General features: G+C 38.0%; 1 protein-coding gene across 4 annotated transcripts in view; it reads right to left on the bottom strand.

The window, feature by feature from the left end:
* LOC114290702 (piezo-type mechanosensitive ion channel homolog) overlaps positions 1-25,524 on the bottom strand; it is a 36,789-nt gene that overhangs the window by 3,634 nt on the left and 7,631 nt on the right. Inside the window, exons 5-18 of one of the 4 annotated variants that reach the window (XM_082899599.1) lie at positions 25,305-25,461; positions 24,888-25,074; positions 22,885-23,000; positions 22,628-22,699; positions 11,900-12,115; positions 11,637-11,814; positions 10,707-10,835; positions 10,434-10,607; positions 10,028-10,261; positions 7,993-9,540; positions 5,134-7,643; positions 4,355-4,750; positions 1,979-2,137; positions 190-699 (exon numbers count right to left, since the gene is read on the bottom strand). In XM_082899599.1, coding sequence (XP_082755725.1) covers positions 190-699; positions 1,979-2,137; positions 4,355-4,750; positions 5,134-7,643; positions 7,993-9,540; positions 10,028-10,261; positions 10,434-10,607; positions 10,707-10,835; positions 11,637-11,814; positions 11,900-11,986 — 5,925 coding nt within the window. In that variant the 5' untranslated portion in view covers positions 11,987-12,115; positions 22,628-22,699; positions 22,885-23,000; positions 24,888-25,074; positions 25,305-25,461. Of the gene's footprint in view, positions 1-189; positions 700-1,978; positions 2,138-4,354; positions 4,751-5,133; positions 7,644-7,992; positions 9,541-10,027; positions 10,262-10,433; positions 10,608-10,706; positions 10,836-11,636; positions 11,815-11,899; positions 12,116-22,614; positions 22,700-22,884; positions 23,001-24,887; positions 25,075-25,304; positions 25,462-25,524 lie in introns of all 4 variants that reach the window. The other 3 variants (XM_028234650.2, XM_028234651.2, XM_028234652.2) reach the window with 3 other exon arrangements.

Here is a 25,524-nt window from a genome sequence, read left to right as displayed (position 1 = left end):
ACTCAAATTCGAACTACCAAATCATTTTACTTTGTCTATATACTCTAATTAGAACACCATGATGGCCATGTCAAATTGGTAAAAGAAAAAAATACAAAGTTCACACGACAGACACTGAAAGGAAAGGGGGATGGAAAAGATTGCATTTACGTCAAGGAAAAGGTGTTGAGATATACTGAACTAACATACCTCTTCAAAAGGTCTGCCATCACCAGAACCAGTTACCCGAATGTATCTTGGGTAAGTGTTGTTTATCCTAAAGCTGTTGGTAGAACCATTGAGAACTTCCACAACATCTGACGGGTCTGGAAGATATGAAGGACCAACAGAATTTTCATATTTCACCAGTTCCTTGCCTTTTGGTCGGTCTCTTGCAAGCACCCAAGTAAAAGTGATATCCATGCTTGTGTCAGTGTCAATGTCAATAGACTGGATAAATCTGTTAAGGACCACATCAGGGACAAGCCACAAAGTACTAGCATCGGGTTGGCAGCATATTAGTTGGATATCATTGCTGTCGTATGTATCCAGAAAACCTGGACGATCCAGATCAACTTTGTTGAGCTTATCCCACGGGATTATTTCGCACAAAGTTGTCTGGAACAAGGTCAACCTTCCACCTTCTGTCTTAATATCAAGCTGAACACTGGCATCCTTGATGGGGTTTGCTATGTTTGTCGGGTTACCACTGCTGTACATCTGCAAAAAAAAAAAAAAAAAAAACATAGATAAATACAAGCTTTGTAAGCAGCCAATTATGCAAACGAATTGTTTGTTTAAAGAGTGATAAGTTATGAAGCACGACACTTCAAAATAGGTGTCGTAGTGCTATTGGACAGGTGGGGACACACTAGGGACACACACTGGAACACTCCAACTAGTTTTTTATTTTTTTATTTTTTTAACTACTCTTCTTTAGTGCTTTTGATGGATGTTGTGGATGGTAGATGTTAAAAGCTTATTAGTTTTTGCTTAGATTTAAATAATGAATAAATCATCCATAAAAAAACCAACAATAAGAGTTAACTTAACAGTGGTTTTTTTTTAATTATAAATACATTGAATCAGTGTCAGTTTTTATAAATTTTGATTGTTCATGGATGTAATATTAATCTACATAACAAATAAAAATATCTTAAAATAAATAAATAAATTATTGTTGTGTACTCGCCAAGTCCGCGTTCCCATTTTTTTGAAAACACAGTGTTTGTGTCTGTACTTCTTAGGTGATAAGCATGTAGGCGTTCATGCATTTCCAAAGCTGATAGTTATGCTTGAGTTTTCTTAGAGACAATGCTTGCACCGTTGTCATTACTCTATATCCCTTCTCACATTGTTCAATATGATTTCTCCAAATTCTACCTTTCAAACAAAGTTACACGCAAGTGCAAACACTCATCACAAAATTAACGCTTGCGTACAATTTTGTAAAGCTAGCTTGCAAATCTTTTCCAATGGATTACAAACACATCTAGATCCATTGAGGTGTTCTGGGAAATTGAGGCCTAAGGACAAACTTTGAGAGATCACATAGGAGAAATTTGTTTGCTGTGGACCACTAGTTCAAGAAACATGGACGCTTTTTGAAAAAAACTTACCGTCATTTCTTTTTGAAATGCATAATTCTATCATAGAGGCATTTGGTATCAGGAAGAGTAAAAAAACTCATGTTTTTCATGCACGTTGGCGTCAAGCTGACATCAGCATGGCTATTGCTGATGTCAGCCTTACGAAGGTCCACAATTCTTTTTTCCAGCAATGCTCGGATGAGTCACAACAAATTATAGTCTGTATAAGATTCAATCGGGTTGATCATTTGAACTGATACTAAGTTAATTTGAAGAAAATATGGCCAACAAGAGAGAGAGAAGAGAGCATAAAAATGAAAAGGGTTTTGGTCTGAAATGACTGAATATTTATATATATACACACACACACATATGTATAAGGAATAGAATCTTCTTCCCAGATTTCTTACCAGCATAGGAGCCCAGATGATGCAGATTAATATGAAGAACAAACATAATCCATTGAAGAATTTAGTCATTTTTGTCTGCTTCTCTCCTGGTTTGTGTGTGGCTCTATTCAAAAGTGCATCACATTTCACAAGGTACAAGCTTGCGTTTATGTCTTCCAACTAAATGACCAGCCAAATATCAGTTTCACAAATAAGCACTTCAAAAATTCTATTCTACAACAAATAATCAAATAAAAAATTGAATATTTACTAGAAGTAAAAACGATACTTCAATAACAAATATTTTCGAATTCAATGTTGCACGGTTAGCAGGTTAGCAACCTTTGCCACCAAATGACACATGATGACATACCAATTGATATCTTAGCAAATCATGATGTCACAGCACTCCTAAATACCTTATTTTATATTCCAGAATTTTATGTAATCATATTACTCTGAAGACAGCATGCTAGAACATTACATTGAAGTTCTATACAAATATTTGTTTTCATGATGTTTTGATACTGCAACATGTGTGAAAGATGCTTCAATTCTCAATTCTTACAAAGAGATTTCATGTTTTTCTAAAAATAATAATAATAAAGAAAATAATAAATTTCAAACAATGAAAATGTATTGATTACTATATTCCTGACTGGCTCGAAACTCATAGACAGCCAAGGTGGAAAATGTATGTTCAAAATAATAGAATCAAGTTTCACAGGCTCACAGCACCTAAAATAATAAATTTAGACTTGGAAGCTTGACCTTTGGATAGAAGTAAAACTGTTATGCCTAGGTCAAAAATATCTTTGTGCAGAAGTAAAACTGTCATGCCTAAGTCAAAAATATCATATTCGAAAATTTTACAGGGACAGGAAACTGATAGCCTGTAAGATTTCACACTTTTCTAACTGTGAGTGAATTTTTCATCATTTTTTTATAAGAAAAGCTAGAAAGCAAGTGTGTGGGTATGTATATATGTACAAGAATGTTACGGGTATGTCAATACAGAAAATCTATAAAAATAAATAAAAAATAAAAAGGATACGGGTAAATACAACTTTTTTTTTTTATATAATTTCTAGTAGTGCATAATATATAACAATTAGAAAATCAAATGCAAAAAGAAATTAAAGTAAGTTATAAACTAGAGGTTAATACCAAAACTAGTTAAGGATCCAATTTACAAATCAATTCAAATCAAGGTTCAGAAAGCGAAAGAAAGCAGCTCTGTGAGAGAGAGATCGACATAGCCGTAAAATTTCAATTTGTGATAATTGCAAAATTAACTCTTATATATATATATATATATATAAATATATTTTTTTTGAAAAACAAGCACAATATATTTGTTCCAGCATATTAATATTTTTTAAAAATTACATTTATGCCTCAACGTACCGACAAAAGTACCCGAAACGTACCCATGTCGTACCAGAACCATACACAACATATAAAAAATACTTGATACATATTTCATGTTCCTGGTACGGGTGCAGCCATATCAATATGTGTATCCGTACCGAGTAAGTACCCACTACTTGTATAACAATATTTTCAGAGTGCCCATGCTTTATAGAAGATAAGGCACCAAGGGGGTACCTAATCCGTATACAAAGAGAAGCCGAAAAACTCTATGCATCAAAAAACTATGAAAAGATCTATACAAAATCCAAAATTGTTTCAAGGACGGGTTGACTTGCCTTGAGAACCAATTCTACGCAATAGAGAGAGAGGGTAAAAAAAAAAAAAAACACTCAATTTTAAACACCAGACTTTCCAAGCAATCAAAATTTCTCCAATTCTGCTCACCCTAAATCAGCCATACAAGTGCCAACGGAACCAATTGCCAAGCCTTCCTTCTCCATGCACCCACCCAACCTCCACACCAAGTCAAAAGCATTTTTCATCAATTGTATATTAATATTTTCTTAATAGTATGTTTGCTTTTATAATATGTATGTGTTCCACTAAATGCATTAAAAAAATAGCACCAAAATTGTTTTTTACTTTCTCTTTACGGTTTCCTTAAGCATCTCAGCAATACTCTTTTGCTCCAATGTAAACATTTAAATAGGCATGTAACACAGAAATAGAGACAAACACTAATCTTACAAAAAGTAACAAATATAACTATACACACAGATTTGAGGATAATCACATTCACTTTGGCCAGAGGTATCTCTTTGGTAGAAGGTGAACCTCATCTGCATCATAAATATACTGGACAATCTTATGTGATTATTTTACACTATCAATTCAGTTTTACTTTCTCAACTTAATAATAGTAGTAACAGTTTTTTTAAATAGTGGCTGTTCATTAATTAGTTTCATAATTGAATCTGGATAGTTTGGCACCACTACTACGAGAAAACATTAACAAAAACTCACCTTCAGCCAGTCATACATTGTCAAAGATGTTGTTGTGCAAGACCAATCAAGTACACATCGCAGTTCATAAAGGAATGGCAAAGCACGATAGATCCGATAACCTATATAATTAACTCGTGCAACTTTGCTCGTCAGAAATTGCCGATACAGAGTGCTTTTATGTGGAACCCCATATCTGATCTGTATGGCTTGCAGCGCTAGAGAAACTTCTTTTGTTAAATATATAGCACGAATTGCAAATCCTCTGGCTTGTCGATTTGAAGGTTCCATATTCCAAGCATACACTGTAACAGAATATGTAAAGAGGATGAGGTTGAAAATATAGAAGATCACTTTTGCAGTGGCAAACGAGCAGAGATAGATAAAGCGATCGAGCACAATCAAGAAGAAGATAACCTGCAAAAGCATTACGCTGAGTCAATTCAATATCTCAAAGTAGGCCCCAAACTATATTTATAGTATTCTATCTGAAAAAAGGTCACACTTCTTTGTGTGCATAAACTTGTATAAGATGTTGGTCTTCATCAGTGTTACAGAAAAACAACACCAGCAAGTTCAGTCTCTAAACTAGGAACATTTGGACAGGTTTTGTCAAGATGACCATCTTAGAAAACCTAGTCCAGTCAATTGGTTTTCATAGTCGTGATCCTGAAATGTGTTAATGAGAGAGTAACTAGTTGACTCGGTAAAAACATAACTATATTGCATTTTGCCATAATTACTGTTGAATTTAATTTTCAAGTACTGAAAATATTACACATAAAATTAAAAGGACTTACCATTAAAATAAATACAAACTCCTTGGGGAATTGATCTTCAAGCTGATACACCTCAAGAAATTCACTTTTGTTTTCTATGACTGATTGGTAGAAAATGGCAACTAAAAACAAAACAGCCAAATCTGCGCCAAATATGTAGGCATATAGATCAAGTTCTCTTTTACCTCCTCCAACTACAGAGAGTATAGTGTATGGGAATCCCACTTCTTCAATAATACCTTCATGTTGTGCATGAAGAATCTCCTTTGCTACATCAGCTGCTGGAGTTAGTGACTGATACGATTCTGTCAGTGTACATTCTGATAATGGTGATGCATATACCACCTCAAAAATAGCCAAGGCCACATTTGAGTTTTCTGAACTTCTTTCAATGCTTTGAACGTGGACCCTACTAGCAGAATGGCAAATATTAGGGTCTTTTTCCTTGCACCTCTCATCGTGCACAATTTTAAGCAACTGATTTATTCCAGATTCAATCCTATCTGGTTGAATCCCATCCTCAGGCCACACACGGACATCCAAAGACAACTGGACAAAGTAAGGAGGAGCTTCCGCTCCCTGTGTTAGTGATTTCCAGTAGATAGAGAAGCTTCTGAATATCATTTTCACCACATTTGTTATTGGTTCGAGCAGCTTACGTGCCCTCTCATTCCACGTAGAACTCAAAAGAACCTCTTTCTGAAAGAAAACTCTCCTCTTAGAAATATCATATTCTGTTGAGGAAATCCATTCACCGTCTTTTGCAGTTATTGAGCTTTGTAGGAGTGTAAACAAATACACTAGAAACAGAGGCCATGTGTTGATAACAAATGACGAAGTGATTTTATTCATTGGAAAACCCAACTCATAAAGAAGGACTGATTTGATTTCCGACCCACAGTGTTGGATGATGATTTGATACAGATACTGAAGCAAGATATTCATCTCTGTGTAGATTAACATAATAACCCAGAAGATGTAACTCGGACCAGTATTTACGCATAAAGCATACAAGAACAAAGCTGCAAGATATACCATTGAAAGCAAACTGAAATTCCATAGGAAGACAAGCACAAAGCAACAATAACACACAATGTCATTATTGGACCGCATCTGAGACCATATATGATGGAAGATCCTCCCGATCTGCAGACTTGCTCCATCAGACATGGTTCTACTCTTGTCGGACTGCAGAGAAGATGAACAATCCAAAGACTCCTGCCTCATATCTGGAGTCTCTTTTTCATTATGTAATCCCTCCACTCCGGAAGAGTGCTCATTTGTATCTGAATCTTCATTTGCAATGTTCAAAAAGCTCACAAGATTTGTAACAGCCTGATTTCCGAAAGACTGTACTTGGGAAACACTGTCACCTAGGAGCTGTACCGCTGAAATTAAGGGGTTTTCTTTTCCCTGGCCTTTAGCGTTATTTTCCTTGTCTGAATCAATTAACGCACAATCAACATCATCCTCTTCAAGCTCAACGATCTCACAACGAGGTACTTCCATTAAATGTTTTGTAGACTCCACTGCTGATGGACTCTCCAGTTTTACACCATTAGGAGATTCATGCTGTTCTAATGGAAATACCATGTCCGCATCTATATTCAGCTCCTCTTTTGTGACATCTTCATTTTTTTCACGCTCTCCAGAATCTCTATTCAAATAAAGAGAAGTACTCTGCCTCCTCCTTAACCCTTCACTATTGGGAGAAGTGTCTCCACCACAAGTAGCGGTAGGGTTCATACTATGAAGCTGGATTTGAAGGTTGAGCATCTCAGATTTCATCTTCTCCACTTGCAAGTTACGCTGCTGTTTCTTTTCCTCAGATTCACGAATATGCTGTAACTGTGCCTTCTTCCATGCAGTTTTCTTCTCTTGTTCACGTACAATGGCACCTATTTGCTCAGCCTCCAGGTATCGAAACACATAATCAAACTCCCGGGAAGAGAACATATATGACTGCAGTGATATGAGCGTAAAAATAATGATCTCAACAAGAGCTGATCTTGAAGTAATCCGAAACCCATAGTCATATTTATAAAATCCAATCACCTCATAAATGTAATCTATTGTGTCACATTTCCCACCATTGAAATCCCCCACGAAGGGAGATTGATAAGCCAGTGATAGAACAATAACAGCAAAGTTATACATGCGCAGGAACTTGAAGATTTTGTTCTTCTTCTTTAGTATCTGGAGTCTTATTCGGAAGAAAACTAGAGCGAAGCCAAGATAACCAAGGTGCAATATGTCGTACTCGAGGGTTCCCGTAATCAGAATCAGAGCAAGCACAAGATCTAATAGATGACAATAGCAGTAAAGCCTCAAGTAATCAAGAAAAGTCCACATGCTTTTTGTCTCAATAGAGAGATCCCTCCAAACAAATGCATTCTTCCGTTGAGACAACACTTGGCGATATGTAAATGAAAGCAAGAATCCAGAAATGTGATTGGCACGAAGTTTGAAACACGCAAGCATGAAGACTGCAAAATAGCTAATAAGCATTCGGGGATCATCAACAGTAAATCCTACAAAAAGAAAAGAGTATGTCAGCTTTATGTAAGCAGATAAAAAAACGTTTTTTAAAGGGAAAAGAAGAAACTAAAGGCGTTGAGTAACAATATTTTGGGATTGCTTCAAACGAGGCACAGATATGTCCGAGTCAGGTAATACTAGATCAATTTGCAGAACTGTAAAGTCAGCGAATGACAGAAGTCTCTAAAAAACATATGGGCTGACATTTGTTTTTTAATCTGCTAATGCTCTGGATATGCAGAACAAAATTAACTCCAAGCTTTTAAGCAATACAATGTTGAAAGACAGCAGAGTAGATACTCTCAATCAAACCACAACCCTGTCATGCTAAGAGAGTCATACCCAGCCAACAGTTTCTGCAGTAACTGAAATATAAATTTGAAATTCGCCAACAATCATGGCAGTGCACATTAGTCCCACTTGGGTCATGTTGATTCAATTGCACAACAGTCTTCCATAGAGCAGAGTATTCCAGTATGAGCACAGAAGCAAACAAGAAGACAAATATTGGCCAGAATTTTCGTATAATAAGCCGATCCAAAAGAATGCAAGCAGCGAGGGATGCAATATACAATACAGAGACAACATTCAACACAGCAAAACTGGCAAGAAGCAATCCAATCATGTTTATCTCAAGGCCAAAGAGGTTGAATGTATTTTCCATCCAAAACTTCAAATATATTTTTAATGTAGTCATCTGTGTTTCAAATCTCTCCTTCCTCATCTCATGAATCTGCTTCGTGTTCCACTTGTGGCTCTCCTTAGAGATTCCCCACACATAACCAAATGCATATTTTCTAGTGCTACTATCCTGGGAGTCTCCGGTATTAGATGACACATTGTGAGATGATTGAGACACATCAAAATTGAAAGATGGCCATGAATTGCTAGTCACCCCAATTCTTTTTGCAGATAGTGTACTAGATTCTGGTGAAGCTTTAATTTCACCATTAGAAACAGAAGTTACTGGCAAGGTATCTTCTTCTGAGATGAACAACGGGCATGGTTCCTCCCATCTTCCTGCATTTCGAAAAGTACTTGGCACCTGCTCCAACCAATGGAAGACATTGTATTGAAGGGTACATGCAGCGATCACCAAAACTTTTCCTCTCAAGCCTTCTTCTAGACCCCAAAATCCAGGCTTAAATACCTGGAAACCCAGAATAAGGGAAAAGTTGTAGTGGTTCTGGCCCGGAAACATCTTAGCTTGTTTACCCCACATCTGAAACAGATATTCAGCTATCACTAGAAATCCTGTGTAAATCAAGAATGATTTGGATGGAACCTGAGAAACTTTAGGACAATTTGAAAAGACAACAAGGCCAAGAACATACAAAAACCCGAATGCACTTATTGGAGATAAAGATGCATAGAATAATGCAGCAAACAAAATCTTTTGACTGTGCCAAATCAGAAGCCGCCTGATAAACCCAAGTACTCCATATTGCATTGGATCAGGGTAATCTGATCTAATATTACTGCTTTGCCTCCTCTCATAACTATAAAGTTGCATCACTATCATGATTGCTAGAGATTCCCAAACATTTTCCCACAGTGAAGCTTCAGTATCATATCCCAAGTCTAAAAGATCTATCTTCTTGGACAGCCACATCTCAAAGTTGGGAAATATACTCAAACAATAGATGAAGATAAACACCACAATTGCATATGCTTTCAGTGGAAACCATAGGCGTCGTTTTGTTTTCTCAACAAGTTGTCTTCCAATGATCCAGATTAGGAGAAGGAAAATGTACCCAAATGACACATAATTGGGGCTCACAAGGTATACCGCAATAAGGATAGTCAAAAAAGCAATGTAGGTCCCAAACGACCGATATACAGATAAAAATTTCTGCCCTATAGCACTGAGGTATGAAGCTATCTTTCTCTCTGAAAGAAGAATAAACAAAAAATGAGTAAGAACAACAATAACAATATGACTACAAACAGTAAAAGTAGCAGCTGCAGTTTTCACTAGAATTGTCAAAGTATGCAGCTCTCACACAGGAGTTCCATTATCTGTTAAACCTCATAAATCACCATAAACTTTTCTCCGGACAATTTTTCGTAATCTTTCAACGCATCCAATGAATGCAACAGATTATTTTCTTATACAGAAAAATTACTTCAAACTCTAATAGAAATAAATGAATGGTGAGTTCACTCCAGAATCCTGGAACTCTGCATGAGAGCCACATTTCCAAGACATTTTGCAGGAGGTATAATGCTTAAAATAAAGATTCAACCATGACATAAAACATTTTGTGGCGAAAATGATACCAAATCTTTAAATAAAATTGCCGACTGAAGTCAAAGACAAAGATAAAGATAAAAAGTCATTCCAAAATAGTCCGTGAAACTTCGAATAAAGTCATACCATAAGAACCATCGGTATGACTGTCTCTGATGGTTGATGAGGCATAAACTGACAATAGAACTGATTTATTCAAACCAGCTTTCAAGATGCTAAATCCAAATGGAAGGCAAGGGGCATGCTGCACTATTGCCGAGAATGAAAATAACATTTCAAAACCATGGTTATGAACTGCACATAAGCATACAAGCAAAGCTATTTCCAAGAAATCCCAGGAACTGTCACTTTCAAGGAGTCCTACATCATTTCAAATAGAAGTTTTGTTGATTAAGTACCACATGAAAAAAAAATAAAACATAAAAACAGAACGAAAGTGAAATGTATACAATTGTACAAAATTTAACTTTCCCTTGAGGAACAATTAAAAGCATAACCATGTCCTCTTAAAGGCAGTAACATACAAGCATACCTAACTGAGATATAATTTCCAGGCTCAACGACCCTGTTTGCTCCAAATAATTGGAGACAAGATCAATCTGAATAATGTACAATATGGCAAAATGAGCTTCGCAAAGAAGAATCAGGGATTGCCGTATCTTTTTGCTGATGTTGTGGCTCAAAAGATATGTCAAAAAGAATATAACTGAAGCACATATCAGGATTTAAAACCAATTAGTAAATTACCCTGGAATCGTCAATGAATAAATAAATAATAAATTAAATTATGGCTAACTAGACATACTATATACAGCATGAACGAAACCAGGTTTCATAGCAATGAGAAATATCAACACCAACTCAATAGCTCGACAGCATTTGCGCAGTCCCCAAGCAATTGTAGCCACAATCAATACCTTGGTCTCTTCCTTTACTGCAATAAAAAAAGACACGGGAAGATAATCACATAGATGAAATTATGACGATAATATTTATTTAGAGAAGAGAAATAAAGAGAGAGAAATTCGACGTAGACCAATCCATTGTTGCCAATAGCAAAAGAACCAAGTTGTTCATGGACAGCTTGAGCTCGGCTCTTTCAAAGCTTGTTTAAGCTCGACTCGTTTGCTAAATGATCAGGCTCGAGCCAAATATTTAGGTTCTTTTAGTAATTGAACCAAGCTCGAGTAGACACAAGCTCAGCTCAAATAGGCTCACGAACAAGGATATATAAATTAATATTTAATATATCAAATATATTTTCATTAATTTATTGTTTTTTTTGTTTATGATATTTTTCTCATAATATTCTCTCTTTTTCTCTTCAAATACATGATAATTTAGGTTTGATTTTTCTTTTCAAGCTCAAGCATAAGCTCGAACTCAGCTCATTTATGTAGTCAAGTTGAACTCGAGTTTCTCAAATATTAGACGAGCCGAGCTCAAGCTCAATTCTTCGAGCTCAACTGCTAATTATCAGCGAGCCAAGTTGAACACTACAAAGCTCGGTTTTGTTCATTTGCAGCCCTAACTGGATCTTTGTGGCCTAATCTGAAAATAGGGTTGAGACCTATATGAATCAAATAAACTCCCAAAAAACATAAACAAAAAATATACACACTCGAGCATATAGAGGACAAGGAGTCATACTCCAAGTAAATCTGCCACCAACAAATGGAAAACAGAAACTGAGGGAGATATTAATTAGTTAATTTAGAACATAATCTCCAACTACCTTCAACAGTACAGTTGTCGTTTGGAAATCGCCCATCCTCATCAGACAGGTAGAGAAAAACAGAGTTGCTCACAAGATTACCAAGAGCTACCAGAATTCCTAGACAAAATTGTGCAAGTAAGAAAAATCCAGGGATGGGATAATGCCATAGACCAACCAACTCCCATATCTCCATATCCTGCACGTGCTCAAAGGAGAATTGTTAATCGTCTAGTCTTGTCAGAATACAACCTGGTAGAGTGCATGCCCAAATGGAAGACTACCTTCCCAATTCTCCAATTCAGGAATGCAAATGCCACATTGAAGATGTATGTGCTAGCAGCCCACAATAGAATGAAGACAAGAAGCATCCCATTTAACCGGTGCAACCGAAACAAGGATGGGAAGGCATATACAATGTATCCAACATACGCAAGTAATCCAAATGCACAGATGCTTGCAAAATGGAAACTCCAGAAGGAAAGAGCAAACAAAGAGACCTGACAAGTTCACCACTAAATTTTTTTACATATAAGCCAAAGCTAACGGATTGACTTAGATGACAATGGAAATTGTATTGTAATTACTATTATAGCTACTAGTAGGTGGCACACACGATGCGTGTGCAATTCAAATAACTAATAATAAAGAATTTAATATCATAATATGTATGTTGCTTAAGTGATAAGTATGTTCTTAATGAAACCCAAGGTCTTGGGTTCAAAACTTGCTTACGTTGTATATAATAATTTTTTTATTTTAGCATATATAAAGTTGCCATGTGGCATGAAGAGAAAAAGGCTTCACTAAACCAATTTAGGCCTCCACTTAATAATAGTATAGATAATAGCTAAGAAATAAACATAAGCTATCTAAATGCAAACTTACACAGGAAAACATGCTTCCAAGATTATAGAGGAGATGATAGGCATACATCCCAATAATGACTACAATCATAAAGGAAGTTAGCCTGAGTTTTTAAAAAACAAAAAAATTTGTAATAAGAATAGGACAATTTCTCATATGTGCTATAACTAATAAAAAATTCTAAAATGAACCATGAACATGATTTTTAAAAGGATATGCGTTAAAAGACTAATTATTGGCCGCAAAACAAATTTTATAAACTCAAATTAGAAATGGCTAAAATAAAATGAAATTTTCAACCAGAAACAAGTTAAAGCTTTCAATGCTCTAGAGCTACCCCATTCATTTTTTGAAAAAGGAGGCTGCAGTGGCTGCAATAGTAGTGGCAACCATGGTGGTACGCTAAAGAAGCTGGTGACTCTAGTGGCTAACTAAATGGCTCCGCACTTCTTGTTTGCATATGACACTATTATTTATTTGGTGGAGTTGAGGAGCTAAAAGTGTTGAAACTTGTGTTGTTATGCTTTGAAATGGTGTCCAGCCTCATGGTTAAGCTAGGAAAAAGCAAACTCATTCTAGTAAGAGAGGAGGCTAATACGGAGGCCTTGGTGGTTAATATGTGGGGTTTGTTCCTTGCCTTTGGTGGTGAAGCCACCATTAGCTCAAGAGGAGCACCTCCCTCTTTGAAAATTTACAAAAACTTTTTTTTTTTTTTTATTGATAAATAAGTAAACTTTATTGAGACCAAAACTTCACTTTTGCCAATTGTTGTAATGAGATTTTGTAATTTGACCCATCTAAAATTTCATGTATGCCCATCTAAATTTTATAACCCCTCTTTTTAACAAAATAAAATCACTGCAATATACCCCATTTAATGTAATGTTTGGATCTTGGATAATGCTAATGGAAAAGATAGTGAAAGAAGTTGATTTTTCTTTTCTCTTTTTTGGTTGGGTTAGGAAAATGAAAAAAAAAAACAAAAACAAAAACAAAAAAGAAAAAGAAAAAAGCGCACAGATATTTGCCACCAAAACAAAAAAACACTTGTTTTTGGTTAGTCACTAATTCAAAAAAAAATATGTGTTGGTGATTGCATTTATTCTTTCATTTTCCTTTCCCTTGTCTTTTGCCTTTAAATCATGTGATTTAGTGAGGGTTTTCAGTAACAGTAATAATGTTATTATGTCCAGTGAAATTGTAAATTGTTCCTATTGTATTTTTGGTTACAAACTTTCTTTACAATATGGTAATGAGTAATTGCAACAAAAGATTGTTAAAACGAATTTACTAGTTTGTTTAACAACTAAGAGCATCTCCAACGGTTCATCAAAATTTTCATCAAATCTGAGTAAAAAAGTGACTTTTTTCTCATTCTGATACGGAGGGCTCCAATGGTTCATCAAATCAAATTTTCATTAAATCTGCACTGGGACAACTGGTTGGTCGACCGACCGGTGAAGGAAAAATTTTTTTTTTGAATTGTTTGAACCATTGCAGTGAACTGTCTGAACCTTTTTCCGGGACGACCGGTTGGTCGACCGGTAAGGCAAAAAAAAAAAAATTTTTTTTTTGAACTGTTTGAACTTTTTTTTTGAACTGTTTGAACCCTTTAGTGGTCGACCAGTTGGTCAACCGGCTGGTCGACCGGTTGGTTTCCCCCAACAGTCAGGAATAGTGATTTGGTGAAATGCTGCGCCTGTTCTCATTTTGGTGAAAGGTTTGGTGAATTCTCAATTTGATATCGATTTGGTGAAACCGTTGGAGGTCAAAAAAGTGGCTTTTTCACCAAATTTTAAATTTAATGCCAGGTTTGGTGAAGCGTTGGAGATGGTCTAATTTTCAAATTTTGGTATTTAAATTTTGTGATATTTGCATATTTACATAAAACATGTATATACATGGAGAAAATAATTTTTACTTAGGAGTGCATTGTTAGTTTTGTATAAAAGATGTAACTCTTTGACTTAATGTTGCCCCCTCTAAGCCAAATTCCTAACTCAACACTAGTTGCCTTCTACTTATCTAGGACTACCATTGGGATCATCCTCTAAAAATAACGTGGTGTGGGATGAGGGTGGAAAGATACGAGAAGAGGTTGGCTACATGGAACAGATAGTACCTAGGGTATCTCTCCAGATCTTCTAACGTACTTATCTCTCTTCACGATTCTTATTTTTTGGTTAGCCAACTAGACAAATTGATAAGAGATTTTCTTTGGAGCGAGCTTGGAAAGGAGCTTATGTACCTTCTTGTATGGTAGGATTAGGTATGTTTACCTTTGGAGAGGGTCGCTTGGGAATCCCTTAGGTTCGAGGTGTTCAATAAGGACTGGATTTAAGAGGTTCTGAGACATAGCATGGAAGAGCCACAATATTAATAAGCAATGTACAAGAATGAAAAGGCAATGTTAGGTAAGATTTGGTGTAGGTTTGCTTGGGAAAAAGAAAGCCTAAAGAAGGGTGATTGATGGGAAATATGGGCATGATTGGGGGGCTTGGTACTACAGTGTTATTAAGGAAAAACAGTATGAAGGAGAGGGAAGATTTTTATAAGTACGAGCTTTAGAGTGGGGGGAGTGAGTATAAAGTGAAGTTTTGGCAGTATGAGTGGTGTAGCCATAGGCTTTTGACAGATATTTTTCCAAATCTTTGTAGGATTGTGATGTATGATGCAAACCATGTAAATATGTACACAGCATAATAATTATGGCCATCTTTGGCGAAGGGTGTTTTTGTCATTTTAAGGTGTTAAGCCTTGAGTAGCCTAGTTAAAGCGGTGTGAGGGTTTTTTGGGGACATTGGGGTTTTTTTGTTAGATAGGTTATATTTTGAGGGTGTTAGAGATATATTTCGTCTTTTTGGGAGATTTATTTGCAAGTTCATTGTTTGTTGCATATGTTCACCTATTTGCTGCCTTCTATAAGAGTTTCTTGTTTTGCTGCCCCTATTTGCATCAATATAGAAGCATTTGAAGCGCATTGTGGGACTCTTATCTCCCATAGGAGGTGGTATGGGCACCCATTTTCCACAAGGCATAGCAGTATTGGAAAGTGGACTCCTGTCACGCATCTAGGTGGGTCAGTTCAGCGATGGACGGAGAACACTATTTTTGAAGGAGGACAGGAATGGCATTTTCTTGTTCTTTCTACCAATGTATGGTAGGTGAGAGCGAATGAAATTTTCATTTGTTTCCATCAAAACGGCCAAAACATTTATGCAATTAACATTTAAATAGTATAATAAGAAAATGGGAGATTGAAATTTTCACATGCACACCACTTTGGCCCTTGTGCAATTAATTTTCAATATAATTTATATCAATCTCTATTTTTTCTTTAAGTTACTTTGCCGCCAGATTGATTTTATTTATTTATTTTTAACTTTTTAAATGCTTGAGTAGTTAAGTGTGAGAACAAAAATTTCATATGAGACCAACCACTTTATGCAATTAATGCCAAAGGTCATGTCTATATCCAGTCCAACCCTCCTAGCACCCTTGGTTAACAAGGACTAGTAGATGAGAAAGTTTATATTCAATTTTATGATGTCTTCTCAAAGAATCAAGGGTGTTTGATATTTTATAAGGTTGTGGTGTAATAGTATTTTATTGTTGCAACTTGCAAGTATATGGGCTGGTTATGTTATTGTGCCTTCCTGTGTAACCATAGTAGGTTCAAAAAGGTCAATTAGTCAAATTTAAAGCCTTAGTTTGTAGACCCTTGTGCTGGCAGAAGATAAAAATAACAGCAATATATGTACTTTACCTATTTGATGGAGGATTGAGAGAATTGAAAATTGTATGCTAAAACCTAACCTTAGTAAGTGAATCTAAGAGGAAAATCTATGTAGTGTCTAGGGTCTTAAACCCGACTTGAACCCTCTTATATAAGTGCACTGGTGTTGTCTAGCATTGGTCATATTCAAACTAGTTTTTTTTTTGCTAAATAAGTAAATATTATAAGAAAGTATCAAGATGATGCAAAGAATACAAAATGTCAACCCCAATTAGGGAAAAACAAAGCAAACATTAGCCAATCACATCATCTAGAAAATCTAAAAAACAAATATGTCGATCAACCTTCCTCTCCAATCAACTATATATAACTACAAGAAGACGATTCTCTAACCAAGACACACCATGATGAACCTCTAAAAAGGTCCTCCTATTCTGCTCCAACCAAATAAGCCACATCAAATAAGCCGGCGCCAACGACCACACTCGCCGCCGCCAATACTCCAGCCGAACACCCAACCAAACCCATAACATATCCACCACTCCCTTCAATTGAACCCAAGCAATTCCAAAGAGCGAACAAATAAAACCCCACAACCACGAAACCACTGAACAATGGAGAAACAAATAGTCCACCGACTCCGCAGTAGCACAACACATACAACACCGATTCACTAGCATACGTGCACGCCGCATCAAATTATCCAACATGAGATTCCACGCCAAAGTTGCCGTCCACATGAAGAAAGCCACCTTAGACAAAACACCTAGCACCCAAACACTCTTCCAAGGAAAAACTGGTTCTAAATCCCCTACCAAACCCCTATAAAATGATGAAACTGAAAGCCGCCCCTTTTGCCCCCACCACATTCCATACCATAACACAGTCCCACAACTCCACCAACTCAGCAACCTCTTAATCTTGCACCTGCCGCCGCAGCTGAATATCCCAAACCACCACACCCCCACCCCCCATAAAGGATGTCACTGCAGCTTCTTAATCAACCACAATATTGAAAATCAAAGGAAAACGGGCGTCCACTAAAATCCCACCACACCATCTATCCTTCCAAAACCATACCCTCACCCCATCCCTCACCCTGAAACCTACCCAATTCCAAAATTCCACCCTCTCCATCCAAATCCCTTTTTAGAGCTCACACTAATGAGTACTAGCCACATCACCAGAGACACAATCCCCCCTTCCCACCCCATACTTGGCAGCCACCACCTTACGCCAAAGCCTATCATGCTCCCAAGCAAAACGCCATCGCCACTTCCCTAACAAGACACTATTAAAAATCACTAGCTTCCTAACCCCCAAAACCCCCTATTTTCTTAGGTTGACAAATCCGTCCCCAATCAACCACATGGTACTTGAACTCATCTCCTCCACAACCCCACAGAAAATCCCTTTGAAACTTCTCTAACCATTGCGCCACCGATACTAGAATAACATGCACAAACATGAAGTAGGTCGGAATGCTACTCAACACGCTCTTAATCAACATTAATCTCCCCCTTTTTGAAAGATATTGCTTCTTCCACCCCGCCAAACGACGCTGAACACGTTCCACCATGCCTTTCCACACCCCATTTACCTTGAATGAAGCCCCTAACGGCAAATCCAAATATGATACTGGCAAACTCAAAACCTTACAACCCAAGATCTTTGCTAGAGCTGGCAACCTAATAACCTCCCCAACTAGGATAAGCTCTGACTTCCACAAATTAACTCGGAGGCCCGACACCGCCTCAAAACAAAGCAAAACACATCTTAGATACCCCACTTGCTCCTCCTCTGCACAACAGAAAATCAATGCATTATCCGCATATAGCAGATGAGACACACCAATAGTCGCCCCAAACAATGATCCCACAGTAAAACCTTCCAAAAGGCCCTCCCACACTGCTTTATCTAACAATCTATTCAACGTCTCCATCATTAAAATGAATAACAGAGGAGACAAAGGATCCCCTTGCCGAAGACCTCAATATGTCGGAAAAAACCCCGCTGGAGTCCCATTAATCAGGATAGACATCCTCACAGTTGAGACACAAAACAAGATCCATTGGCGCCAAATCTCCCCAAAGCCCATACGATCCAGCACATACAACAAAAACTCCCAACTAACATTGTCATATGCCTTTTCAATATCCAATTTGAAAATCAAACCAAAACGCCCTTGATGAAGCCGCGAATCCACACATTCATTGGCAACCAAAACTGTATCCAAAATCTATCTACCCCCAACAAACGCATTCTAAGACTCAGACACAATATCCTGCAGAACTTCTCTAAGTCCATTTGTTAGCACCTTAGCCAATAATTTGTACACACTTCCCAACAAACTAATAGGCCGAAAGTCACGGACATCCTCCGGTCCCCCTTTCTTAGGAATTAAAGCCAAAAATATCACATTTAAACTTTTCTCAAACTACCCAGATACAAAAAAAAAGCGTCCAAAGTTGCCATCACATCCGCTTTAACCACACTCCAGCAGTACTGGAAGAAAGCCATAGTAAAACCATATGGACTTGGGGCTTTGTCACCATTCATGGCCCATAGCGCCCCAAACACCTCCTCCTCCGTAAAAGCACGCTCCAACATCACCCTATCCTCTCCTACTATCCTATCAAACTGAACCCCATCCAAACCCGACTACCACGCCCCTTCTTGGGGTCAAAACAAATGCTGATAGAAGCCCACAACCCCTTCCCTGATCTCCTCATCCGTGTCCAAATCTCGGCCACCCACCCATATCCTATTGATCTGATTGGCTCGACGATATGCATTCGCCATCCGATGAAAAAATTTTGTATTCCGATCCCCCTCCTTCAACCACAAACATCTAGATTTCTGTCTAAAATACACCTCTTCCAATTGGGCAATACGGACAAAGTCTTGTCTGGCCGCCTCCTTTCTGACAACATCCTCACTAGACAACCCCCCTTGGACCTCTAAGCTCATCTAAGGATTGGATTAAGGACACCACCTCCACATTTTGGCCCTTTAACCGGCCAAACACCTCCTTATTCCACTTTTTCAAATCTTCCTTGAGCATTTTCAATTTATGAGCCAACACACAACTAAGAACTAGAACACACATAATTACTCCACCAGCAGCGAACCAATTCTATGAAGCCTTCCGTTTGCAGCAACATATTCTCAAAGCGAAACGGCATTGGACCACAACGACTCCCCCCACTATCAAGCACAATAGGCCAATGGTCAAACACTGACCGAGGGAGCCGGATCTAAACAACTCCCGAAAAATGCTCCTTTCAACTCCCAGTAACCAAAAATTGATCAATTCGAGACAAGCTCTGCCCATTTGACCAGGTGAAGCTTTCCTCCTGAATAGGTAAATCAACCAGCTGCAAATTGTCTATAAAGGAACAAAAAGCCGCATTGAGCCTGACACCCGAGTATTCCTCACCTTCTCTGATAGCCACCCGGCAACATTAAAGTCCCCCCCACACACCATGGGACATTCAACCGAAATGCAATATTCTCCAGCTCCTCCATGAACATTCCCTGTTCTAAAGTCTGTACTGGGCCGTACACCCTAGTGAAACCACACTGGAAGTTGTCCTCCATACATTGGAATAAACAAGACATTGAAAAACCCTCGACCTCCTCCTCCTCCTCCTCCTTAACCATTACCCTCTTGTCCCAACAAAGAAGAACCCCACCAGTTATTCCTAACGTCAGCAAATATGTCCACACCACAAATCTCCCCCCCCCCCCAACTTCCCGAATCACCTCCATCCTCAACACTTCCATCTTTGTTTCTTGTAAACATACAACATCAACTTTTGCATTTCGCAACACTGCCATCACCGCCACCCGTTTATCCGTATCATTTAAACCCTGCACATTCCATGATAGTATTTTTAACTTCATTTCAAAAACAACGGTCCCCTGTGATCTCCTCTAACACCCCGTCCTACATTTTTCGCTCCATGGTCATAATTAACAGAACATTCCAGGTTCCCAAGCCCCCGATTTTGATTACAATAAGCGAAAGGCGTGACGATCCCCTTGTTAGGAGCCCCTTCCCGCCGCAATGCCTCCACTGTTGAAAACAATTGTAGAGCCTCAACTTCGTGGCCTGCAAAAGACAACCCCAGGCACCTACTAACTTCACTGATGCGTTCAAGCACCCACTTTGACATTGCCTCAGCCGACAGCACCTCATCCCCATTCAGCCCATTCTTGGCATCAACTGTGGTTCGGTTCTGCCCCAGAATCTTTTCCGATAGGCCAGCCTCCACCGCTAGACGATGCAGCACCATTGGCAACGTCTTATCACCACTATCCTTCCCTTGCCCATCACTGTCGACCCAGCAAGCACCTCCAGGCGTCTCCGTTTCTGGATAATCCTCTCCACCTGCAGCATCCAAGCTCTCCGACTGTGAGCTAGCCCCGTCAACATCAGACACCAACCTCAATCCAAACCCATCAACAGTAGAATCTCGATGAACCACCAGCTCCAACCCCAACTTCATCTCTAACCGTCGACATTAGTCGTCGTCATCTTCCACTACCACCCGACTGACATCAACTGAGTGTGCATTGTCCCTTGCAAATCCTTTGTCGTTTTAACCCACCCCAGATTTGTTAGGTCTAGGTTAGCTTTGGTTAATACATGTTGGCCTACATCGCTACCCCGTAGGCATAAGTCACGAATTGGATTGCCCTCCTCAGGATTCTCACAGCCCAACTCTTGAAACCTCATTTTTTCAACCCCAACCCAACTCTTTGGGCCCACCTCTCCTTTCCAAGCATCTTGGGCCTCTACAGGGCCCAACCGTTCCCCCTTATACCTCCTTAGTTGGCCCACAACAACCCTCGAAAATTGGGTCGTTTGCCCCGGCTACCCAATGTCCCCCCAAATCCTAAATCTGTGTAGATAATCATTCACCCCATAAATCCGCATCAATTTTTAATCTGATTGCAAAAGATTTCTCCTTTCCTTGTACAAACCATATCTACCATCCCTCTCGACCGACAGTGACACCAGCTTTACCGTCGGGTCTGCCTCCACCCATACTGGTAGCGAGAACTGCCACATCCCCTATCGGAGTGAGACTCGTGCCGGTGTGTGCTCCAAACATCTCACTCGTAGCCGAACAAAGCTCAGGTCCACCGGTGACTCATCCGCTTCCACAAAGCCACCACATCAATCGCCAATGACACGGTACACCTCTTTCCCATGAAAGTGAATAGGCAGACCCATTACCCAAATCCAGACACTCTTCTCAGGCTTTGACATCTTCCCCGAAGTACATAAGGTTAGTGGTGACCGCCATTCCAGCAGTAGATCACACCTACCCACTATCCATTGTCATCGCATCAACGCCTCCACCTGACTTCTGGTCGCCAGAACAAACAGGAAAGCCTTATCCTCCAACAGTCGCACCTCTACCTTTCCCGATTGTTGCCACCAGCAATCAACCCATTTAACCATAGCAGCAAAACTCAAGCCCTTGCCACCCATTCCTGCCAACGTGCCCGCCAACAATCTATCCAATAGCCGGAACCAATTAACCTCCACCTCAGTGTGAACGGCCTTTTCTGACTAACAATGATTGGGCCAATAGCGTCGGCCCAGAAGTAGGAGTCATCTTCTTCGAGCCACCATGTTACGTCACCCTTACATCATGCATCCCAAAGCCTTCTATAACTAGAGCCACCCCCTCCCAGCCATCGCCAAAGGCAGACATCAATATAAAGATCTGTTCATGCCGCTTCCCTGTCGTCACCACAATTTGAAACGACAATCTGCCACCTTCCTTGCCACGGACCTATTCAAACTAGTTAATGTAGTGTTAAACCTTGTTTATTGATTATATCTTTCCATGAATGAGTTTTGGACTTGTAGATGTAAAATCTGGACTTAGAATCAAATTTGGAAAAGGAACACCTTGGTGAGTGTTCCACACTTGCGGCAGTGGGGTCCTGCAGGTGCAGATTAGCTCATGTCCTATTGAGTATATTGGATGGATATCGCATACCTACACTATGTGCATCTAATACATATCTTTCATGTGAACAATGCGCCTGTGTAACATAGGTACTAATAATAATAATATAAAAAAAATTATGTTTTCTAGCAACTACATTGATTACATATAATGTACAAATTGAAGTTCAATTTCTTGAGTAGGTTCTTATGCCTGGAGTAACCATAGCAGAGGTATCTGCCAAAAAGCCCCCAATGTTGATTAGCAGCAGAGAATCTCGCTATGTTTTCATTAGTCTTCAGAAAATATGTCATTTAAAGGTCAAATCAATATCCAGCATCATTATCTTCATACATGCCTTCAGTTTGGTCAAATAGAGCAGAGACAAATCAAAATTGATGACAATATGTAGTTTAAGAATATGTACCGGGAAACCATACGTGAAAAAATTGATGCTAAAGGTCCGAAAAACTGATCCCCTTAGTAAAACATTGGTATCTCTTACACCAGACCTGCAAATCATCAAACCAATTCAGCAAGCTAGCAAGCAAGACATGGGGCATTGAAGTTCTGCTTTGAAGATTTATATTTGAAACAGACATAGGCGTGGACACAGTTCACGCAAAATTGAAGTATGGATAATCACAACGATTAATTAGTAACAAAACAAAATGACAAGATGTCCCAGGTCAATTACCTTGACTCTCGAATAAAAAAAGAATGCTTCGAGGGAAGAAGCTGCTCAGTCAAGTTGCTTTCTCTCATGGACATAATAAATTCCATTTCCTCCAAATCACGTTTAATGCAAGATAGCTGAATATAATCATATAAAAGAAAATTAACAACTATCCTTAAACCAAGCAAACGATAATGTATAACACAGACACAAGAACCATGTATAGGCATCGATCAGAGGTTAACCAACCCATCTTATTCTTTGGTAAAATTTTATTAAATTTTTTTACTCTTCAGGTCCTACTCTAGAAGGATCTAAAAAAATTTAAAAAAAATTCCAAACCCTGCTTGAATTTTCCCAATAACAAAATCAACTTTTTTAGAATTTACCAAACGCTTTAGCTTTTTTAGCAACAACTTTATACTATCCGTTTCCACTCCTTTTAAAGGGGTTCCACTTTTTCTTATTTCAAAAGATCGGAGGGTTAAGGGCTTCGTTTGCCCTTTTCCTTTTTGGTATTTTGTATGATCTAGTGTAGAGGACCTCTTGTCCTCTTGTTGTATCTTTTTATATATTTATAAAATACCTTTCTTGTTGTCGATAAAAAAAATTAAAAAAAAATTAAAAAAAAAAGAAAGAAAAAAAAACTACTAAAAATCATTTGCCAAACCAGCCCTAAGTGACTTAATCGTCTCTTCTCTATCTTGCCTTTTCTCCTAACTAGTTTATCAGATTCTCTAATAAATTTATAGTTTTCTTTATTCAAAAATATTTTTTTTGACAACAAAGGTAGTTACAAATGATCATTGTTGGATATTCTTCATAAGTGTTTAAGCAATTCATTGTTTCGGTATGTTTCATATTGTTTGGTTGTATTTTGGTATGTTTCGGTGGAAAAAATTGGAATTTCAGTATTCAACAAATTTACCATTTTGGTTTCCTAGGAAACGAAAATGTTTTAGCCATTTTGATAGAAACTAAACAAATTTTGTTCCTTAACTAGTGGACATGATGTTAGGACCAAGTAGGTTTTATTTTTGGACTTCGTGATTGGTCAGTTTCAAATTATTATTTGGAACAGTATCTTGCACGATTGAATAGGGTAGTTCCTGAGCATGTCAAGAACAGAATTCTTGTAAATTTGTATTCCTTGTGCACTTAAGTCTTCCTACTACTACATACTGGAGTCTTGGCATACATGTTAGGGTTTCCTGAGCATATTATAGCATACATTGCGAACATAAGAAATCCGAGAGAGCTTTATATATTCATATAGCATCTTTCATATTCTTGAAAGAGGTTACAAGAAATCTAATAAGTGTGAAAGTTGGAAGAGGCACCTTTAGTGGCTCTTACTGCATATGTATTTAGAGCACGTGCATCGTGATCATGTGGATTTGATTTGACGCAGCTAGTGAAAATTGGCTAATTAAAAGTACATCAAAACTAGGAAACTGCTAGGTAGGGTCTTTGGCATATGGATCTTTTAAGTTTGTACTAGATGTTTGTTGTGTTTTCCTGAGTTTGGATTTTCCATGTTAAAACCTTGTCTCTTGTGATTCCCTCTACTTCATTATTCGTACTTATTTGGTTAATTAACTTTGATTTATCTGATTAAATATGCTTGGATTAAAAGTTCTTGTTCAATTGCTTTAACGGAAGAAGAACAGAGGCTATTTGCACTACTTTGACTGAAAACTAGTTTTTCCAAGCCCACCTCAACATGGATGAAATATAGATCTTTTGATGGATGTTTCAACTTAACAGATCGAATGAGCAACTAAATCCAAAATGACACTTTGTTCCAATAAAATAAGAAGTTAACACCCAAATTAACAGATCGAACAAGCAACTAAATCCAAATGACACTTTTTTTCCAATAAAATAAGAATTTAACCCCAGTAGATTTGCAGAACTTCAATTTCGAAAATATGAAAAATAATCATATTTGCACTTCCCTAGCAACTTGTACACTAGTGTAGAACTAAATGCAAGGTACAGGAGTTGAAGAAACATGTGCATACCATGAAGTAGAACACAACAAGAGAAAGACCACAACAAATTTCCGGCCACTCAGATTTAGCAGATATTTTGTAGAGACCAATAAATTCAGTAATCCAACGTAATATTTCTGGGAGACTTATAGGGAGCTGATACACATAAAGTAGGCAAATGTTGAAGCCTGCATATAGCCAAAGAGACCTCCACCACCTTCAAAAACCATATAGTCAAACATATGCAACTGAAGAGTATAGCAGGCTAGCAGCGGACCAATAAAAAAATTAAAACAAAAAATTTAAAAAAAGGAAGGAAAAATTAAAAGAAATAAACACTAATTATCCAATAAAAAAATTAAAACAAAAAATAAAAAAGGAAGGAAAAATTAAAAGAAATAAACACTAATTACTGGAAGCAAAGAATAAGATTCACAAAGCAATTACCTGAAAAGGCCAAGAAAATTGCTTGTCAAGGACCAATCCACAAGACCAATACAGCTACAAATGAAAAATGGCAGAGAAACCCAAGAGGGGTTGCTAATTCCCAAAAGAAGTTGAATTGCGGGTAACAGCAAGCAGAAAGCAACCCTAAGATGAGAACCTTCCATGTGGCAAAACACACAAAAGAATTTAATTTATGATGAGATGCAACTGAAAATGAATG

This window comes from Camellia sinensis, chromosome 12 (genome assembly GCF_055761805.1).
Source record: "Camellia sinensis isolate YWXY chromosome 12, ASM5576180v1, whole genome shotgun sequence".
NCBI lineage: Eukaryota > Viridiplantae > Streptophyta > Magnoliopsida > Ericales > Theaceae > Camellia > Camellia sinensis.
The sequence above is the reverse complement of the archived record's forward strand: the minus strand, read 5'-3'. Positions and strand labels throughout refer to the sequence as shown.